Source organism: Mastomys coucha, unplaced genomic scaffold (genome assembly GCF_008632895.1).
Source record: "Mastomys coucha isolate ucsf_1 unplaced genomic scaffold, UCSF_Mcou_1 pScaffold22, whole genome shotgun sequence".
Classification (NCBI taxonomy): Eukaryota; Metazoa; Chordata; class Mammalia; order Rodentia; family Muridae; genus Mastomys; species Mastomys coucha.
The window spans coordinates 244,530,722-244,548,347 of record NW_022196905.1 but is presented as its reverse complement, the minus strand read 5'-3'; the positions used below and the strand labels follow the sequence as shown (position 1 = coordinate 244,548,347).

The 17,626-nt window shown below is 44.8% G+C and overlaps 1 protein-coding gene and 1 long non-coding RNA gene across 4 annotated transcripts in view; one reads left to right on the top strand and one right to left on the bottom strand.

Annotated features, from left to right (window-relative positions):
- Positions 1-6,350: 6,350 nt before the first annotated feature.
- Zfp90 (ZFP90 zinc finger protein) lies at positions 6,351-17,370 on the bottom strand. 3 transcript variants are annotated; one of them, XM_031341298.1, is made up of 5 exons: positions 17,254-17,370; positions 16,985-17,039; positions 13,690-13,816; positions 13,283-13,378; positions 6,351-8,270 (listed from the first exon to the last, which is right to left on the bottom strand). In XM_031341298.1, exons 2-5 carry the CDS (start codon positions 17,015-17,017, stop codon positions 6,625-6,627), a joined length of 1,902 nt encoding a protein of 633 aa, XP_031197158.1. In that variant the 5' UTR covers positions 17,018-17,039; positions 17,254-17,370; the 3' UTR covers positions 6,351-6,624. The 3 variants fall into 3 exon arrangements, with proteins under 3 accessions (XP_031197158.1, XP_031197160.1, XP_031197157.1); XM_031341300.1 differs by lacking the exon at positions 16,985-17,039 and having other exon boundaries at positions 17,254-17,364; XM_031341297.1 differs by lacking the exon at positions 17,254-17,370 and having other exon boundaries at positions 16,985-17,111.
- A 53-nt stretch (positions 17,371-17,423) lies between these two features.
- Positions 17,424-17,626, top strand: part of LOC116070101 — a 2,343-nt gene continuing 2,140 nt past the window's right edge. Inside the window, exon 1 of the long non-coding RNA XR_004110281.1 lies at positions 17,424-17,546. This is a non-coding gene — a long non-coding RNA (uncharacterized LOC116070101). The remainder of the gene's footprint in view (positions 17,547-17,626) is intronic.

Genomic DNA, 17,626 nt, shown 5'->3' with positions numbered 1-17,626 from the left:
GGTTTTTTGAGACAGGGTTTCTCTGTGTAGCCCTGACTGTCCTGGAACTCACTCTGAAGACCAGGCTGACCTTGAACTCAGAAATCTGCCTGCCTCTGCCTCCCAAGTGCTGGGATTAAAGGTGCACCACCACCGCTTGGCCAGAAAACCTACTCTTAGTTTTGGGGAAGTGTACTGAAGTCTCTACATGTGTGTGAAGAGGAGTCTGGCAACTCAATCTGATTTTGAGAGGATGCCCAGCAACCGGCACCTGCCGCCAGCTCTTCTTGCTCCGGGTGTCTGGCATGGCTGTGCAGCACATCCCTAGGTGTGGCCCAGGGTACGTGGTGCCAGACACTACCCTGACCAGGCTGTTCCAGCTCCCTCCCTCTGACTCAGGTCTTTAGGAAGTCCCAGGTTTGAACCCTGCAGATCACTCTCAGAGACTCACTCTGCCCTTATGTGGGAGAAACTGCGGGGAGAAGCGGCTACCCAGGAGGCCCTGTGTGGCTGGGGTTTTCAAGAATGACTGCTGTGCTGTGTCTGAGGCTACTCAGCACTGATGGAATGCCATCACTCTCTTCCTCCCCCAGCACATACCGCCCCACCCAGCTTTCATCCTTAAGTCAGCTTTTGATTACTAATGCCTGAGATAAGCAACATCAAGGGAAAAAGCTGATTTCTGCTCAGCTTCAGACGTTTCAGCCTGAGGCTTCTTGGTCTGTTGCTTTGGGCCTGTGGCATCTCGGTGCATCAGGACAGGTGCCTATCACAGAGGAAGACTTGATGGTGGCTTGGAAGAGCAGGAAAGGCTCCGGTCCTTTCAAGGGTATACTCCCAGTGTTCTATTTCCTCCACGAAGTTCTGCCACCTAAAAGTTCCAGCCGCGCCAGGCAGTGGTGGCGTGGTGTACACCTTTAATCCCAGCACTTGGGAGGCAGAGGCAGGTAGATTTCTGAGTTCGAGACTAGCCTGGTCTACAGAGTGAGTTCCAGGACAGTCAGGGCTACACAGAGAAACCCTGTCTTGAAAAATAAAAATAAATAAATAAATAAATAAATAATAAAAAACATTAGATATTCTCAATAAAAATATTAAAAAAAAGTTCCAGCTGCACTATAGTGATAGTCAAACAAGATACAAAAGAAAAAATCTTGAGAAGTGAGCATAAGGTTTTCATTCTCTCAATAACTATCCTTATTGTTTGAACTATATCCTCCTGGAAGCATTCATTGTCTAGGTGTGTTTGAAGGAAGGATATAGCTGGGAAAACTGGGTAAGAGTTTGAATAAACTAAAAAAGGTGATAGATTATAACAAAAACAATACCCGGTGACAGTAGTTTTTTTGTTGATTTTTGTTGTTTGGGGGCTTTTTTGTTTTTATTAATTTGGTTTTTTGAGACAAGGTTTTTCCACATAGCCCTGGCTATCCGGGAACTAGCTTTGTAGACCAGGCTGGCCTCGAATTCGGAGATCCGATTGACTCTGCCTCTCAAGTGTTGGGATTAAAGGTGTGAGCCACCATGTTCAGCCTGACAGTAGTTACTTTTAAATTAATAATTACTATTACTTATTTCGTTTAATTTTGTATTTTGAGGTAGGATCTCACTCTAGCCTAGGCTAGCCTGGAAGTCATTTGTGGTCTAGGATGGCCTCTAGCTCATAATTATTCTCGTATCTCAGCCTCTGGAGTAGAATTACAGGCCTGAACTCCCTGATACTTTCCATTATTTTTTAGTTAACACACCAAGTAATGTTTTGAGATAGGGTCTCATGTAGCCTAAGCAGGCTTTGAACTTGCTGTGTAGCCAAGGTTGACCTTTGACTTCTCATCTTCCAGTTTCTACCTCCCAAGTACTGGGATTACAGGTGTTCCCAACTCCCAAATTTTAATTTTAAGTGTATAGGTGGGCTGGTGAGATGGCTCAGCAGGAAAGAGCACTGACTGCTTTACCATTCTTCCAGAGGTCCTGAGTTCAATTCCCAGCAACCACATGGTGGCTCACAACCATCTGTAATGGGATCTAATGCGCTCTTCTGGTGTGTCTGAAGACAGCTACAGTGTACTTATTTATAGTAATAAGTAAATCTTTGGCACCAGAGCGAGCGGGGCTGACTGGAACAAGCAGAGGTCCTGAAAATTCAACTCCCAACAACCACATGAAGGCTCACAATCATCCCGTACAGCTACACTGTACTCATATCCAGTAAATCTTTTTTTAAAAAAAGTGTATAGGTGTCTTGCCTACATGTGTGTCTGTGCACCACTTGCATACATAGTGTCCACAAGACAAGAAGGTGTCAGATGCCATGACCTGGAACTGGAGTTATAGATAGCTGTGAGCCACCACCATAGGGGTGCTAGGAATAAAATCTGGGTCCTCTGGAGAGCAGCCCATACTCTCAATTGCTTAGCTATCTCTCCAGCCCATCAAAGGATTTTTGATGACCTAGATTTGTGATTCTTGGACCAGCGATATTAACATCACCTGGGAACTTTTTAAAAAGATTGTGCAAGCGCGTGTCCATGGAGGCCAGAAGAAAGTGTCAGATTCTTGTGGCTGTACACTACCCTAGACGAGGGCTGAGAACCAAACTTAGGTCTTCAGGAAGAGCAGTGAGTGTTCTTAACCACTGAGCCATCTCTCCAGCCCCTCTGTGAACATTTTTAAACTACAAAAGCTCACCAGGCATGGTGGCTCCTGCCTACAGCCTAAGAAGTTATGTGGTGGAACAGGAGGATAAGTAGGTGAAGGCCACTTTAACCTAATAATGAGTTTGGGACTAGCCTAAGTTACATAGGAACCAAAAGTCTCCAAGAAAAGGGAGGTGGGGAAGATGTCTCAGTTGGTAAAGTGCCTGCCATGCAAGCATGAGGCTGAGTTTGGAAGCCTAAAACGGCTAAAAGTCTGAGCGAGCGGGGTAGCACACCCCTGTAATTCCAGTGTCGGGAGGCTGATTTGGGGAAGTCCCTGGGGCTAAGTTGGTTGAGCTGAATCATTGATTTCAACATTCAGTGAGAAACTCCATTTCAAGAAATGAGATGGAGCACCAGAGAGATGGCTCAGGGGCCACATCTGCCAAGCCAATCGTGGGACCCACATGGGGCTTAGCAGAGAGCTGACTCCACAAGTTGTCCTTCGCCTTCAGCACATGCCCTGTGGCATGTGAGCATCCAACACACCCAAAGACCTTTCACCTCTTTGTCTCTCTCTGCTTGTCATTGTGTTTCTTTGTCCTATAAAGACAGAGTTAAATGCAGCTCCTCAAATACAACACTGGCTCTGGAGGTATCATTAAGACTACACTTTTGGATGCTAAGAGCTATGCTTTTATAGAGCTAGATGATCCTGGTGTTAAAGGATGAACTTGCCAGACAGTAAGACTGTAGGCAGGTCATCTGCCTCTCTGACAAGGGCATAATACATGTAGGAGGTTTATTTAATATAAGCAACAGAAACATGTACAAAACAAGCTTAAGCAAAAAGGAGGGATTGCTGGATTGATGGTAGAGAGCTTGCTGAATCCTAGAGATCTTCAGAAATCAGGTCAGGTCCAAGCTCAGGGAAGAGATAAGAACATCTAGATCCCAGCCCTCTCCTCTCCTATACCAGACTCTGGTAAGAAATTAGGCCTTTTCAGTCAAGCAACCAACACCAAAGTTTCTGTCCCAGCTGTACTTAAAGAAAATCTAAGAACTCTGACTGAAGGAAGTAGAGAATATGCCTGACCCTAAAAATTTCACTAGACTCTGGTGACATCCTGATTATGTTCCTATTGTTTGCTAGGGATAATTATGAGGGAGAAGATGTGGTTAGGTGGGTGTGGTGGTTTGAATGAGAATGGCACCACAAGCTCATATAGTTGAATGTTTGGTTCTCAGTTGGTAGACAGTTTAGGAAGGATTAGAAGGTGTGTCACTGGGGGTGGGGTGGGCTTTGAGGTTTCAAAAGCCCAAACCAGGCCCAGTCTCCTCCCCTCCCCCCCTCCATCTTGCAGATAAGATGTAAGCTCTTGGACTGGAGAGATGGCTCAGTGGTTAAGAGCACTGACTGCTCTTTCAGAGGTCCTGAGTTCAATTCCCACCAACCACATGGTGGCTTACAACCATCTGCAATGAGATCCGATGCCCTCTTCTGGTGCGTCTGAAGATAGCTAACAGTGTACTCACATATATCAAATAAATAAACCTTAAAAAAAAAAAGATGTAAGCTCACAGCTACTCCAACACTGTGGTTTCCTGCCTGCTGCCATGCTTCCCAATGATCTTGGGCTAACTCCTTGAAACTGTAAGAAAGCCCCAATTGAATGGTTCTTTCTGTGAGTTGCACTGGTCACGGTGTCTCTTCATAGCAGTGGAATAGTAATGAAGACAATGGGCAGAGAGAGTTCCCTGCACCTCCATGCAGCTGTGTGGGTGAGCAACACAGTAGAATGGAAGACTTAGGTCTTTCATTCGGTAAACACCAGTACATGGTAGTGATTAATACCTTACCTGGCTATGAATGATGAACAGGGCATTTAACCCTTCTTTTATTTATTTGTTTGTTTGTCTTACGTATATGAGCACTCTGTCTTCATGCACACCAGAAGAGGGCATCAGATCCCATTACAGATGATCGTGAGCCACTATGTGGTTGCTGGGAATTGAACTGAGGACCTCTGGAAGAGCAGCCAGGGCTCTTAGCTGCTGAGCCAACTCTACAGCCCCTAACCTCTCTTTCTTGACACGCTTATCCTTTTAGCTAATTTAGTTAAATTTTGAAAACTGAAAAAGATATACTGACTCCCAGAAGGCTATTTTTTAAAGAATTCATGATATTAACACATACATTTCATGTAGCCCTGCAAGACTGGCTATTCATAAGTGTGTGGTATTATGGCTGCTGGTGTTGGGAAAGCCTTCTGCTCCATTAGCCACAAATGTATTCTAGTCTTACTTCCTGTCAATGAAAATGTGCTGAAATTTGGTCAATGGCTGGATGAAGGCCACATTCCATCCACATAATAACTGGTGCTATATTTCTGGTCTTTTGGAACTGCTTTTATAAGTGTCAATAACATTCAGCTCCCATGAATATTTATTTATCCCCGTTAAAACAAAATACCTCGCCCGTCCCCCAAGCCCCTAAAACATATGAATTCTTGAAAGCTACTTAATACCATAAGAAGCTAAGAAGAGCTAATGCATCTTGTCATCCAGTCTGCAAAAACGCAAATAGGAAAGTTTCACCAATTAGCCCCACTCACAACAATCAACATCTCTTCCTGGAACTCATCATAAGAGGCTGGAGGACTTTGGTATGTGTGAAAGGGATCAATGTTCACAGTTATTCCACATTCATTTGCACTGTTGTTAAATGAGTCAAAAAAAAAAAAAAGTTCTGGAACTCCCCTCTGGATAGGCACTTCGAGGCACTGAGGAAGCTCTCCTCATGGTTGCTAACAGAAAAGCAACTGAGCTAAATTGCATTTTGTTGTTTGTTTGTTTGTTTGTTTTGTTTTTTGAGACAGGGTTTCTCTGTGTAGCCTTGGCTGTCCTGGAACTCACTCTATAGACCAGGCTGGCCTTGAACTCAGAGATCCACCTGCCTCTGCCTCCCAAGTGCTGGGATTAAAGGCGTGCACCACCACTGCCTGGCGCTAAAATGCATTTTGAAACAGCACTGTAGTTTCTTTGCACATAAAAGGAGGCAAAACATGCTGTTTCTGTAGATGGAGTCAAAGAGAAAGTTTATGGCTGTGGGTAATTAGGCTTATACTTCTCTACAGTAAAATTAACTAGGCATGGGGAGGTGGGGTGGGTTCCCTGACAGAGACAGAAAGAGAAGGGGGATGGGGAAGCACCGGAGAGGAGGGCTTTGGGCAAACTCTCCTCATGCAGTGCCATGAAAAGCCAATGAATTGACACTTCAGCTGAAAGTATAATTACAGCTGGGAAGGGTATGTGTGTGGGTGCGTGCGTGTGTGTCTGTGTCCCATCCCATCAATTTCAGTTTCTGACAACTTTTGGGAATCTATATTAAAAATTTACTTTAAAGCCCTCTGAACTCCAAAATACCCTTTCTTTAGCCATGGTATGAGGCCAAAGAACCAGAAAACAAGCTTTCTCAATTCAGCTTGGCTATTACAGGTTAGAGCCTGCCATGCAACTATGTGTACATTTGGGTGGCCAGGCTAGTTGTTCTAATTCTCTGAGTGTTGACTTCTGGGAAACAAACTGATTAGTACAGTTTCAAGCTTCGCACGAGAGTTTCAGTCAAGTGAAACTGTCAATGACGTTTAAAATGAGCTTTGGCCATACTATCAGCTTTCCTTTCTTTCTTTTAAGTTTGTGAACAATAGGATTTACATATCAAGCTGTCAAAACTTGGTGATTCTGCACACATATTCAAAAACTTTAATAAGGTCACATCATTTCCAAACGACTACCTATGCCATATGTAGTTCTACAAGAAGCCTGTAATCAGATATGAAAGAATGGCTTTTATTAAAAAAAAAAAAAATGTTTCTTCTAGTGGCAGTTTTTTCCATACACAGCATATAAACGCATAATTACATTCTCAGACTTTCAGGATTCTCTGACACTGGGTTGGAACCAGATTTTAGACAGAGCTCCCTACCCACCCCATCAGTTAGCTTTCCTACAGTTTATTCCGTGCATGAATTCTGTGGTGTTTAGTAAGGGCTGAGCTCCTGCTGAAGTTCTTCCCACATTCCTGACAGGCATAGGGCTTCTCTCCAGTATGAATCCTCTGATGATCATGCAGATTGGTCTTCTTTCTAAAGGCACGCCCACACTCATTACATTCATAGGGCTTCTCTCCAGTATGAGTTCTTTCATGCTGAATAAGGGATGAACTTTGACTGAAGGCCTTCCCGCAGTCAATGCATTCATATGGTTTCTCGCCAGTGTGGGTTCTCTCATGTTGCGTAAGTGATGAGAGTCGACTGAAGGCTTCTCCACACTCATTACATTCATAGGGTTTTTCTCCAGTATGAATTCTATGATGTTCTATAAAACTTGTACTCCTTTTAAAAGCCTTTCCACATACATTACACTGATAGGGTTTCTCTCGGGGATGAGACATGGACTGCTGACTAAGGGCCTGTTCAGAGTCATAGGAATTCTCTCCAGCATGGAGTCTCTGATGCTCTGTGAAGTCCGTGATGTGACTGAAGTCTTTCTCACAGTCATTACAATGGTACAACTGTACTTCAGTAAGCGCACTTTCACCTTGAGTAAGAGGAGTATTAGGCTCAAAGGCCATGCTAAAGTTGTTACTTTGGTAAGGTTTGCTTCTTTTATGAATCCTCATATGCTTATAAAGGGATGGGCTCTGACCAAAAGCCCTCCCACATATGCTACATTCAAAAGGCTTCTCTCCTGTATGGGTCCTCTCATGTTGAACAAGGGAAGAGCATCTACTAAAGGCTTTCCCACACTCCTTACATTGGAAGGGTTTCTCCCCGCTATGTGTGACCTCATGTTGAGTAAGGGATGTACTGTGCCTGAATGACCTCCCACAGAGATTACATCGATAAGGTTTTTCCCCAGTATGGATTCTCTGGTGCTGAACAAGAGATGAACTGCGCTGAAAGGCTTTCCCACAGAGACTACACTGATAGGGTTTCTCTCCTGTATGTGCGTTTTCATGCTGACCAAGGGACGAGCTGTGTCTGAAGGCCTTTCCACACACATTACACTCAAAGGGTTTTTCCCCAGTGTGAATTCTCTGATGCTCAGTGAGCTGTGTTCTCCAGAGGAAGGTTTTCCCACAGTCAGTACACTCATGATGTTTCCTTCCAGAATGAACTCCTTGATCTGTACCACTGGGATAAGCATCATCTTTATGAATTTTCTCATGTTTATTAAGTGATGATCTATGAATAAATGATTTTCTACATTTATCACATTTATAAGGCTTCTTTTTGGCAAGGATACTACTCTGAGTAACTAATTCTGAATTTTGTTCCAAATTATTTCCAAATGTTTTACATTCGTTGGGCCTTATACTTGAAGAAATGTCCAGTTGTGGAGCCAAGTCTGTGCTCAAATTAGAGTCTTCACCAAATTTATTTTGCTCAATTTTTTTCTCTAGAGTGGTTATTCTCTTCTGGGAAGATGCCTCTGGTCCCAGATGCCTTCTCCAACTTTCCTGGTGCCTCTGGACATTGACATCCCAGATATCTCTTAATGTGGCATGTGACAAAACATTTGTACTGCGGGAGACTTCAGATCCACCCTGCTGAGGGCTCCATGATTTGATGTCCGGCCTGGTCCTCCAGTCTAAAAGAAATATAAAGTGCAAAAGTTCCCACCTTTCTTACAGTTCAAACAAAGTGCTACAGTGGGGATAAGAACATGAGATATAAATCATGCATGGCTGTATTTTTAAATTAGTCCCTTGGTCTGTGCAAATGCCTTAAAGAAAGATGCCTGCAGGAAAGAAAGAGTGAGGCACCGGTGAATATTACAAGTCCAGAGTGCCTGTCATGTCCAGAGAGTGAGGAAAGCCCATGTGAGTGGGCAAGTCTGATAGGAAACAAAAGCACAGAGGAGCCTAAGTGTGCGAGGTACGGATGCACGCAGAACAGATCCATGTTCTACCTTGCAGGATTCCATGTTTCTTGTCTATTTTACATAACAAAAATCTGCCTTCCTAATATATCCATTCTATAATTTCTTTAAAGCCAATTTTATAATTCCTTTATAGTAACCTATTAGATAGCAGGCTTCTAAATAGTGTAGAGAAAATCTTCAGCTAAGGATCTACTGAAAAGATTCTCTGACATACCTGGAGGCCACACACCATACTAAAAACTGAGGAAAAGTAATGTTTCAGAAAGCAAGTTATTTTTGGCCTTACAAGAGAATTTTCAGTCTGTGTGAGCTCTGATTCTATAGCAATCATCTCTCTTCTGTGTATACTTTTTAATGTATGTGATATATGTTTATAATTTTAAAATAACATTTATTGCCGAACAAGTCTTTAATCCCAACACCTGGGACCTGGGAGCAGAGTTTGAGGTTGACCTGGTCCACATGGAAAGTTCCAATAAAATTGCCTTTATATATCCCCCCTCTCTCTCTCTGTGTCTGTCTGTCTGTCTCTCTCTCTCTCTCTCTGTGTGTGTGTGTGTGTGTGTGTGTGTGTGTGTGCATCCAAGCATCAGAGCACACGTGTAGAGGTCAGACCAAAAGTCGAAAAATTCTCTCCTCTACCATGTGATACTCAGGGACCAAACCCAGGCCATCAGATTTGGCAACAAGTGTCTTACTGCTGAGCCATCTCATTGGCCTATTTAGTACCTGAAACAGGGCTCTCACTGAACCTGGGAGCTCACTGATTCAGCCACACTGGCTAGCCAATGAGTTCCAGGAATCCATCTGCTTCTCCCTTCCCATCTCCTACCAGTGCTGGGGTTACAGACCTCTGGTGTTCATGGGTGTTGGGGATCTAAACCAAGATTCTCATGTTTGAAAGCAGGTACCTTACTAACTTAGCTGTCTTCCCAGCTCCATAAACCCCCCCCCCCACTTGGTATTTTTTATTGGATATTTTCTTTATTTACATTGCAAATGTTAGTCCCTTTCCCAGTTTCTTTCCCTCCTGGAAACACCCTATCACATCCCCCCTCCCCCTGCTTCTATGAGGGTGTTCCCCTCCCCCCCTTTTTTTTCTGAGACAGGGTTTCTCTGTGTAGCCCTGGCTGTCCTGGAACTCACTCTGTAGACCAGGCTTGCCTCAAACTCAGAAATCCGCCTGTCTCTGCCTCCCAAGTGCTGGGATTATAGGCATATGCCACCACCACCCGGCTCTCTCTCTTTTTTAAAAGTGCTTTTAAAATACCTTTTTAAACTTTCATTTTATTTTATGTGTGTTTTATTTTATTTTATGAGTGTTTTGTGTGCAGGCTCGTATGTGCACCATGTGTGCCCGGTGCCCACTGTGGTCAGAAGAGGACATCAGATCCCCTAGAGCTGGAATTGCAGAGCTGTGAGCCACCATGTAGGTGCTGGGAACTGAAACTGGGTTTTCTGCAAGAGCAAATCTCTAATTGCTGAGCCATCTCCCAGTCCCCCTATTAACTCTCTTGACCAAGGATTTATTTCAGTCAATAGATGTATCCCTAGGTCTGTCGTTTTACCATAGAATATTAATATTAGATAACATTAATTTTTTATATTTATTTATTTTATGTATATGAGTACACTGTAGCTATCTTCAGATACACCAGAAGAGGGCATCAGACCCCATTACAGAGGGTTGTGAGTCATCATATGGTTACTGGGTATTGAACTCAGGTCCTCAGTGCTCCTACCTGCTGAGCCATCTCTCCAGCTCCCGAGAACATTAATTTTTAGGTTCTAAGAATAGTAATTTTGCTCCTGATAATCAAGAAACAGAACTCTCAGCTCCTTCTTCAGCATTATGTTTGTCTGTGTACCAACCATGCTTCCTGCTATAAATAAAATGGATCAAACCTCTGAAACTTTAAGCCAACCCCAATTAAATGTTTGCTTTAAAAAAAAAAAAAAAAAAAAGAATAGTAATTTTGGGGGTAACTTCAGTCCCAGAGAATCCAATGCCCTCTTCTGAGCTCTGTGGGCATCAGATATGCATATGGTACACACATATATATGCAGGCAAGGCATGTATATACATATATATATACATATGTATATGAATATATATGTGTGTGTGTATATATATAAACCTTAACAAACTAAGGGAAACACCAGGCATAACCCTAGCACCTAGGAACTGAGGTAGAATAGACCATGAGTTTGAGGCCAATCTGGATATATATAGGGAGATAGTCTCTCAAAAATGAAAATACCAGGGAGTGTGGGTTGGAAGGGTGAATACACTCGTCAAAGTCAAAAGGATTGAACATATAAGTATATATTTTAGTGTATATAACATTTACTTAAAAAAAAATAAAATCTATAGTGCTAACAACAGAACAAGCCAGTAGAAGGCTTGTCTAAGCATTCCCAAGGTCCTGGCTTTGATCCCTGCTACCAAGTAAACTGAGTGTGAAGGTGCATCCTGCATTCTCAAAACCCAGGTGGTGGAGGCAGAAGGATGAAGTTCAAATCAAGGAAGAAACAACTGAGGCTGGAAAGGTGGCCTAGAAGTCAAGGTCCTATCACTCACACAATAAGCAGCGGGAGCCCCACACAATACCTGTAATTTTAGCTCCAAGGGATGCAATGGCTTCCTCTTCCATCCTTCACACATATACAAGTACACACACACACACACACACACATGCACACACGCACACACATTCACACGCATGCACATGCACACACAAACTAGATCTCATAAACTCAAACAACAACAAAAATCAAACATGTCCCTCCAAAACCCAAAACAAACAACACAGACGCAAACAACAACAAAATTATAAAAATAAATTGAGGGGCTAGAGAGGTGGCTCAGCAGGCAGCAGTTAAGAACACTGGCTGCTCTTCCAGAGGACCTGGATTTGATTCTCAGCATCGACTCGGAGGCTCCCAACTGTTAACTCCAGTCCCAGGGGATCTGGAGCCTTCTGGTCTCAGTGGGCTGCACACATGTGGTACACACATACATGCAAACAAAACACCCATATCCATGAGAACAAGGGAGCGGGGCTTGAGAGGTGGCTCAGTGGTTAAAAGCATGCACCGCTTTTGGGGAGGACCCGAGTTCAGTTCCCAGCACCCACACTAGGTAGCTAACACCTGACCGTAACACTAACTCCAGAGGATCTAATGCCCTCTGGCTTTGGTGGCTCCGGCACACACGAACATACACTTCCTACCCTTGCATATATAATTAAAAATCTCTTAAAAGACCCAGAATAAACATGACCTGAGATTTAAGGAATAATTAATAGGTTAACTAATCAAAAAGTTGAACCCTGGACTCACTCACAGGATGTAGTTTGTTGATACAGGACTTAAAGAGAGAGAGAGAGAGAGAGAGAGAGAGAGAGAGAGAGAGAGAGAGAGAGAGAGAACTTGGGCAAAACCCTGGATTTTATTTTCAGAATTTCAAAGGAAAACAAAACAAAACAGGGAACTCTAATGATACTCGTACCTATACTTTCAACTCCCTTAAGAATGCATTAAAAAGGTGGTTCTTACATGGATAGATGAAGAGGTATGCGGCAAAGCAAGTATTACACTGTCAAAATCTGTGATCATCTAGGTGGCAGCTTTATGATAATTACCGTACAATTTTTCCTATGTTTTCCATATATTTAAAATTCTCATAATAAAATGTTGGGAGAGGAAGCAACATTTAAAGAAGTCCAATTATCACATCTCTAAACTTGCAACAAGAATCAATCCTAAACTCATAATGTCAGCCATACACAATAGCGCTCACTTGGAATCTCAGCACTTGAGAGCTGGGGATATGGGTGTGGGGGGTGGAGAAGAGTGAGGGGAGAGAGGGTAGGAGTTTGAAGCCAGTCTGGGCCACATAGCCGGGACACTTTCTCACAAACTAAAACAAGAAGCAAAACTCCTAAGGGCAGAAAATGCTATATTTTCTTTCTAGACTTCTTCTCAGTGGGACTTTACTAAAGGGTTAGTTTTGTTTCTTTTTCCATTAGTAAAGGCCTAAAACAGACCTCTTCTCAAAGTGTGTACTGTGTAGATTGACTGTGGGGTGTATACCACAGTGTTTACCAAACACTTACCAAACACGACGTACTCAGGTTAGTCAGAAGCCTCACCACAGACTGAGCTCTCTCCGTGAGTTAAAGTGAAAACATCGTCTCTGAACACCTTGCTTTTTCAAAATTCTAACATGCTTCTTTTTAAGTAGTGAAGGCAGTAGTGAGTCCTGGGGACTGTGTGCTTGGAACACAATGTCGTGAGGCTCAGATCAAGGTTCACCTTACACCAGCCTCTCTCTTGGGTTTTGTCTTCACTTTCTTTTGAGACCAGGTCTCACTCTGTAGCCAGGGCCGGCCTAGAACTCACAGAGAACCACCTGCCTCTGCCTTCTGGATGCTGGCATTAGGGGATACGATAGGGTTAACTTCTCTCTGACTACAGTATGAAGCTGGGTGCAGTAATACATGGCTGTAATTCCAGCACTTGGCTACGTTTCCCCCAGGACTTATTTCCAGCAGGAACACCTGACTAGAGAAGAGACAGGCAGAATGTCACCCAGGAATGACTTCAGCTTCCTTTTCAGGTCAGACAGCTCCTATGCCTCTTGTTAGAAGTGCCTCTCTATAAGCTGTGGCCCTGTCTACACTGATTTCCATGAGCAGAATTCTTAACTCATTTACCTGGACAGAAAGGTCTTTGGATTTCTCTCTCTGATATCCATGGCTCTTCTCCTTGCTCCAATTTGAAGATCACTTCTGGCTTGGAGACTTGATACCCTGCTCATGGGTAAACACACAAGATTTGGGTGTTTGAGCAAGCAGACAAAGGACCCTCCTATAAGTCAGTACTAGTCCTTGATCCTCAGGAACTCTGAAGAAAAGAAAAGGTGCAACTTAAGGAGACACACTAGCAAAGCCCCCCTTTCCTAGTTCTGTGACAAGGATCTTTCAGGCGCAAAGCCCAGGAAAGCTGGCTCCCCAAAACACAGGCCCTAAGCCTCGGGCTTCCTTCTACCTAGGCTGTGTGCAACCGAGGAAGGAAAATTCAGGACTATGTGAGACACTGAGGGGGGGTGGCCCCTCCTTACCGAGCGAAACCAGGTGGCCATAGTTCTCCAGCATGACATCCCTATATAAGCTCCTCTGGGCAGGGCCCACGTGGTGCCACTCTTCCTGGGTGAAGTTCACAGCCACATCTTTGAACGTCACCGACTCCTGTGGGATCACAGTCCTGCTCAAGTTGGGAACAACACCACAAATGCTCCTCTTGAAGCACTGGGAACAGACTTGGGGATCATGTGTTTGCTGCTCCAAGGGGGCAGGGTTTGGTTTTGTCGGATAATTTTGGTTTGTCTGACGGGAAAGTCAAAGGGGAAGCCCATCCCACCAGCCTGCATATCCCATTCTGTCTCACGTAGCCTGGGCTGGCCTCAGATTCAATAGGTGGTTGAAGGCATCTGTGAATTGCTAGTGCTTTGCCTTTATCTCCTGTGGGCTGGGACTGCTGGCCTACACTGTCCTGCCCAGCTCACAGCTCACATTCTCTTTCACCGTTGCAGCCTTAGCTGTCCTAGAACCCGCTCTCTAACCACGCTGGCCCCAAACTCACAGAACTCCTGCTGCCTCTGCCTCCTGAGTGCTGAGACTAAAGGCCTGTGCCACCACCACCAAGGCTTCCTATTCCCATTTATTCCCCTGATACGATCATTCTCAACCATTGGTGTACATACCTAGGAGCTCCCTGTCTGTGTTTTACACACATACTACATGCATGCTTTATGAACCATTACACACATTGCTCTACAAACTGCTTTTTATGTATTTGCTAATTTTTAAAATATCTGCTCACTTATTCATGTGTGTATCTGAGGACATGTGTATGCACTGTGTTCATGCAGGAGCCTATGATGGTCAGGAAAGTGCATCAGATCCCCTGGAACTGTGTTACAGGCAGTTGTGAGGAACTCTGTGGGTTTTGGAAACTGAACCTGGGTCTTCTGCAAGAGCAGTAAGTGCTCTCAACCAATGAACTATCTCTCCAGCCCCTATTCATTTACTAATTTTCCAGACAGGTTCTCATGTATCTCAGGCTGATCTCCAACTCACTATGTAGTGGAGGTTGAACCTCCAGTCTTTCTGCTTCTACTTCCCAACAGTAGGATTCCAGGCACGCACCACAACATCTGGTGTCTGTGGCTCTGGGAGGGAATCCAGGGCTTGGCTCATGCTAGGCAAGCATTCTATCAGCCGAGGCCATTTCCAGCTCTACAATTTGATTTTTTTTACATTAGACAGAAACACAAGGCATATGATAGGAAGCAAAGCTTAAAGAGAAGGTGATTCAGTAGCCTGGAGAGAGTAGTAGGAGGTAGAGGTCTAAAATAATCTAGAACAACAACAACAACATCATCATCATCAACCATCAACAACCATCATCAACCATCAACAACCATCAACAACCATCAACAACCATCAACAACCATCAACCACCACCACCACCACCACCACCACCACCATCATCATCATCATCTGTGGGTCTTTGCAAACAACACAGTCAGGCAGCAGCTTGCTGATCCACAAAAGGCAGAAGACGGCAGTTTGGTTTCTGTCACACGGACTCACTGCCTTCTTAACTTGACTCTTTTGCATATTTTTGCTTTGCACATCTTCACCATAATACACTGCCTTCCCTCAGCTCTACAGAAAATACTCCTAGCCACTATTCTAGAGCTTGCTCAATGCTCTTTCCCAAGTGTGAATTCTCTAGTTCTCCCCAGGCTGTGTGCGGTTTACGAAGAGATGGAAACCCAGGGTTTCGTGCATTCTAGGTAGTGACTTTACGGACTGTGACACATTTTTGGACCCTACAAACTGATCTTAAAAGACACTGTTAGTATTTTTATCTAGGTTGAACTTGATTATATGACACATGTAGCAACTACAATTTGCAGCTTACTGTTAAAAGTATTTGTTGCCGGGTGGTGGTGGCGCACGCCTTTAATCCCAGCACTTGGGAGGCAGAGGTAGGCAGATTTCTGAGTTCGAGGCCAGCCTGGTCTACAGAGTGAGTTCCAGGACAGCCAGGGCTATACAGAGAAACCCTGTCTCGAAAAAACCAAAAAAAAAAAAAAAAAGTATTTGTTATATTATGGGTCTCAGTGTGGGTACTGTGCAAACCCCTTTTCCCTCACAGAGATAGACAGCCCTATAAAGCCCATATTATGTTTCCCACGCCTTCCCTGTTGCAACAATCAGCCAATCTTGTCAGATTATGTGAGGGTAAAAGACAGAAGCCACCTTGGCAAATTGTGCCTTTTAGCTCAGTTTAGGTTCAGTTGCACCATTTTTACAAGAGTTCACTGCTCTGAGGGCTTCTTCCAACTCTGTGTGATCCTTTGTTCCTCAATTCCTTGAGCTGAGATTCTTTTTCTACCAATTATGTTCACGTGAAGGCAGGTGTCCAAGTAAGGCCGAGCTATCAGGCCCCCTTGAACGTGGATTACAAAATGGCTATGGGCTTTCTGCATGAGTATTAGGAACTGAACTGATTCTACAACAGCAGAGTGTAAAAGCTTACGGTATGTGCTTTTAACTGGAGAGCCATCTCTCCAGCCTATCCTTATTACTTACGAGGAGGTGCTGGGAATTGAACCTAGGACCTCACACATACTAGGCAAGAGATCTACCACTGAGCTATATTCCTAGCTCTTACCCTCAATTCTAAAGAGACTTCGGATTATGTTCTCATCAATGTAAAATGGACTGCCTCAGAGCTTATGTTCAGTAAAAGCCCCTTTTGCTACAAGAATAAAATGGGGTGACAAATCTGTCTCTTATTAATCAACCTGAAGCCGGGACTACTGAGGATGTGCACTACTGTACATATGTTAAAGAAAAAAGAAAATGAGTGGGCGGGGGCAAGAAAAGCTTGGAACTAGTCTGTCCAGGTTTGGCTGTGATTGATGGTCTCAGACTCAGCGTCCAACCTTCACTGGCCTCTTCCTCTAATAGGTGTCTTCTGCCCCCTACTGTCTCTTTATGGCCTTTGGATGAGAAGCAGGGGGGCTTTTCTATCTTGTCACCCTATTCTCCATTCCTCACTGAAGAGTTCCAAGAACTGCACACTGCAATAAAGGCTCAGTGTCGACAATCCCAAAACACGTAATTCCTCTCACAAGATCGCACCTCCTTAGTCTCCTCTAACTCCATCCTTTGAGAAATCCCGCTCTGTCCAAATCTGGGCACTTTGGGAGGGGTTTTCTCTAGAGGAGGGGACTCAAAGCGATCCAAACTAAGAACCTCTATACCAATAACTGTTCCGTACAGACTCCCGGAGCCTCTCAGGGTGGGATGCTCCGGGCGTTGGGGGAAGGCTCGGCTCACCTGAGGCGTGGCCGTCGGAGGTCTCGGGGCCATTCCTGCCTCAGTGTGTCCAGGGCTGAGGAGAGAGGACAGGATCCACTCACCGGGCTACCCCGAGGCCCCACCCCTCCTGCTCTGTAGCCACTTCGGCCGAAACGTGGGGAGGAGCCCCGCCTTCTGCTGCTCTCCCCAAGATCAAATGAAAGGCCCCACAGCTTCGGGACAGTCCCTCCGGCCACGCCCAGTCTGCCCACAGGATGGTCGGCGAGGCCGGGAGTACAGCCTCCTACCCACGGCACTCGGAATCTGCCTCCGGGGCTTCGGAATCCGCGACCTCAGGTCCGCCCCTCTAGCGCCCGCTGCAGTTTCTTGTTCTCGGCGGTGCTGCTCTGCAACGACAGGGCCGGACAATGGCCACAGCGGCGGGCGCAAAGCCACAAGTGCGACTGCGCACACTGATCCTCGCGCCTGCCCATCTGCGGGCCCAGAAACTACGATTCCCAGCTATCCTCGCGTGCCCGCTCTGCAGAGAAGGTGCCCCGCCTCCTAGTGGGGGCTGTGGTAGGAGCAAGAAGGCGGGCAGGTTAGGTTCAAAGTTTTTGTTTGGTATGTGTGTTTTCTGGAGTTGCTAGAAAGGTTCAAAGTTTTTGTCTGGTGTGTGTG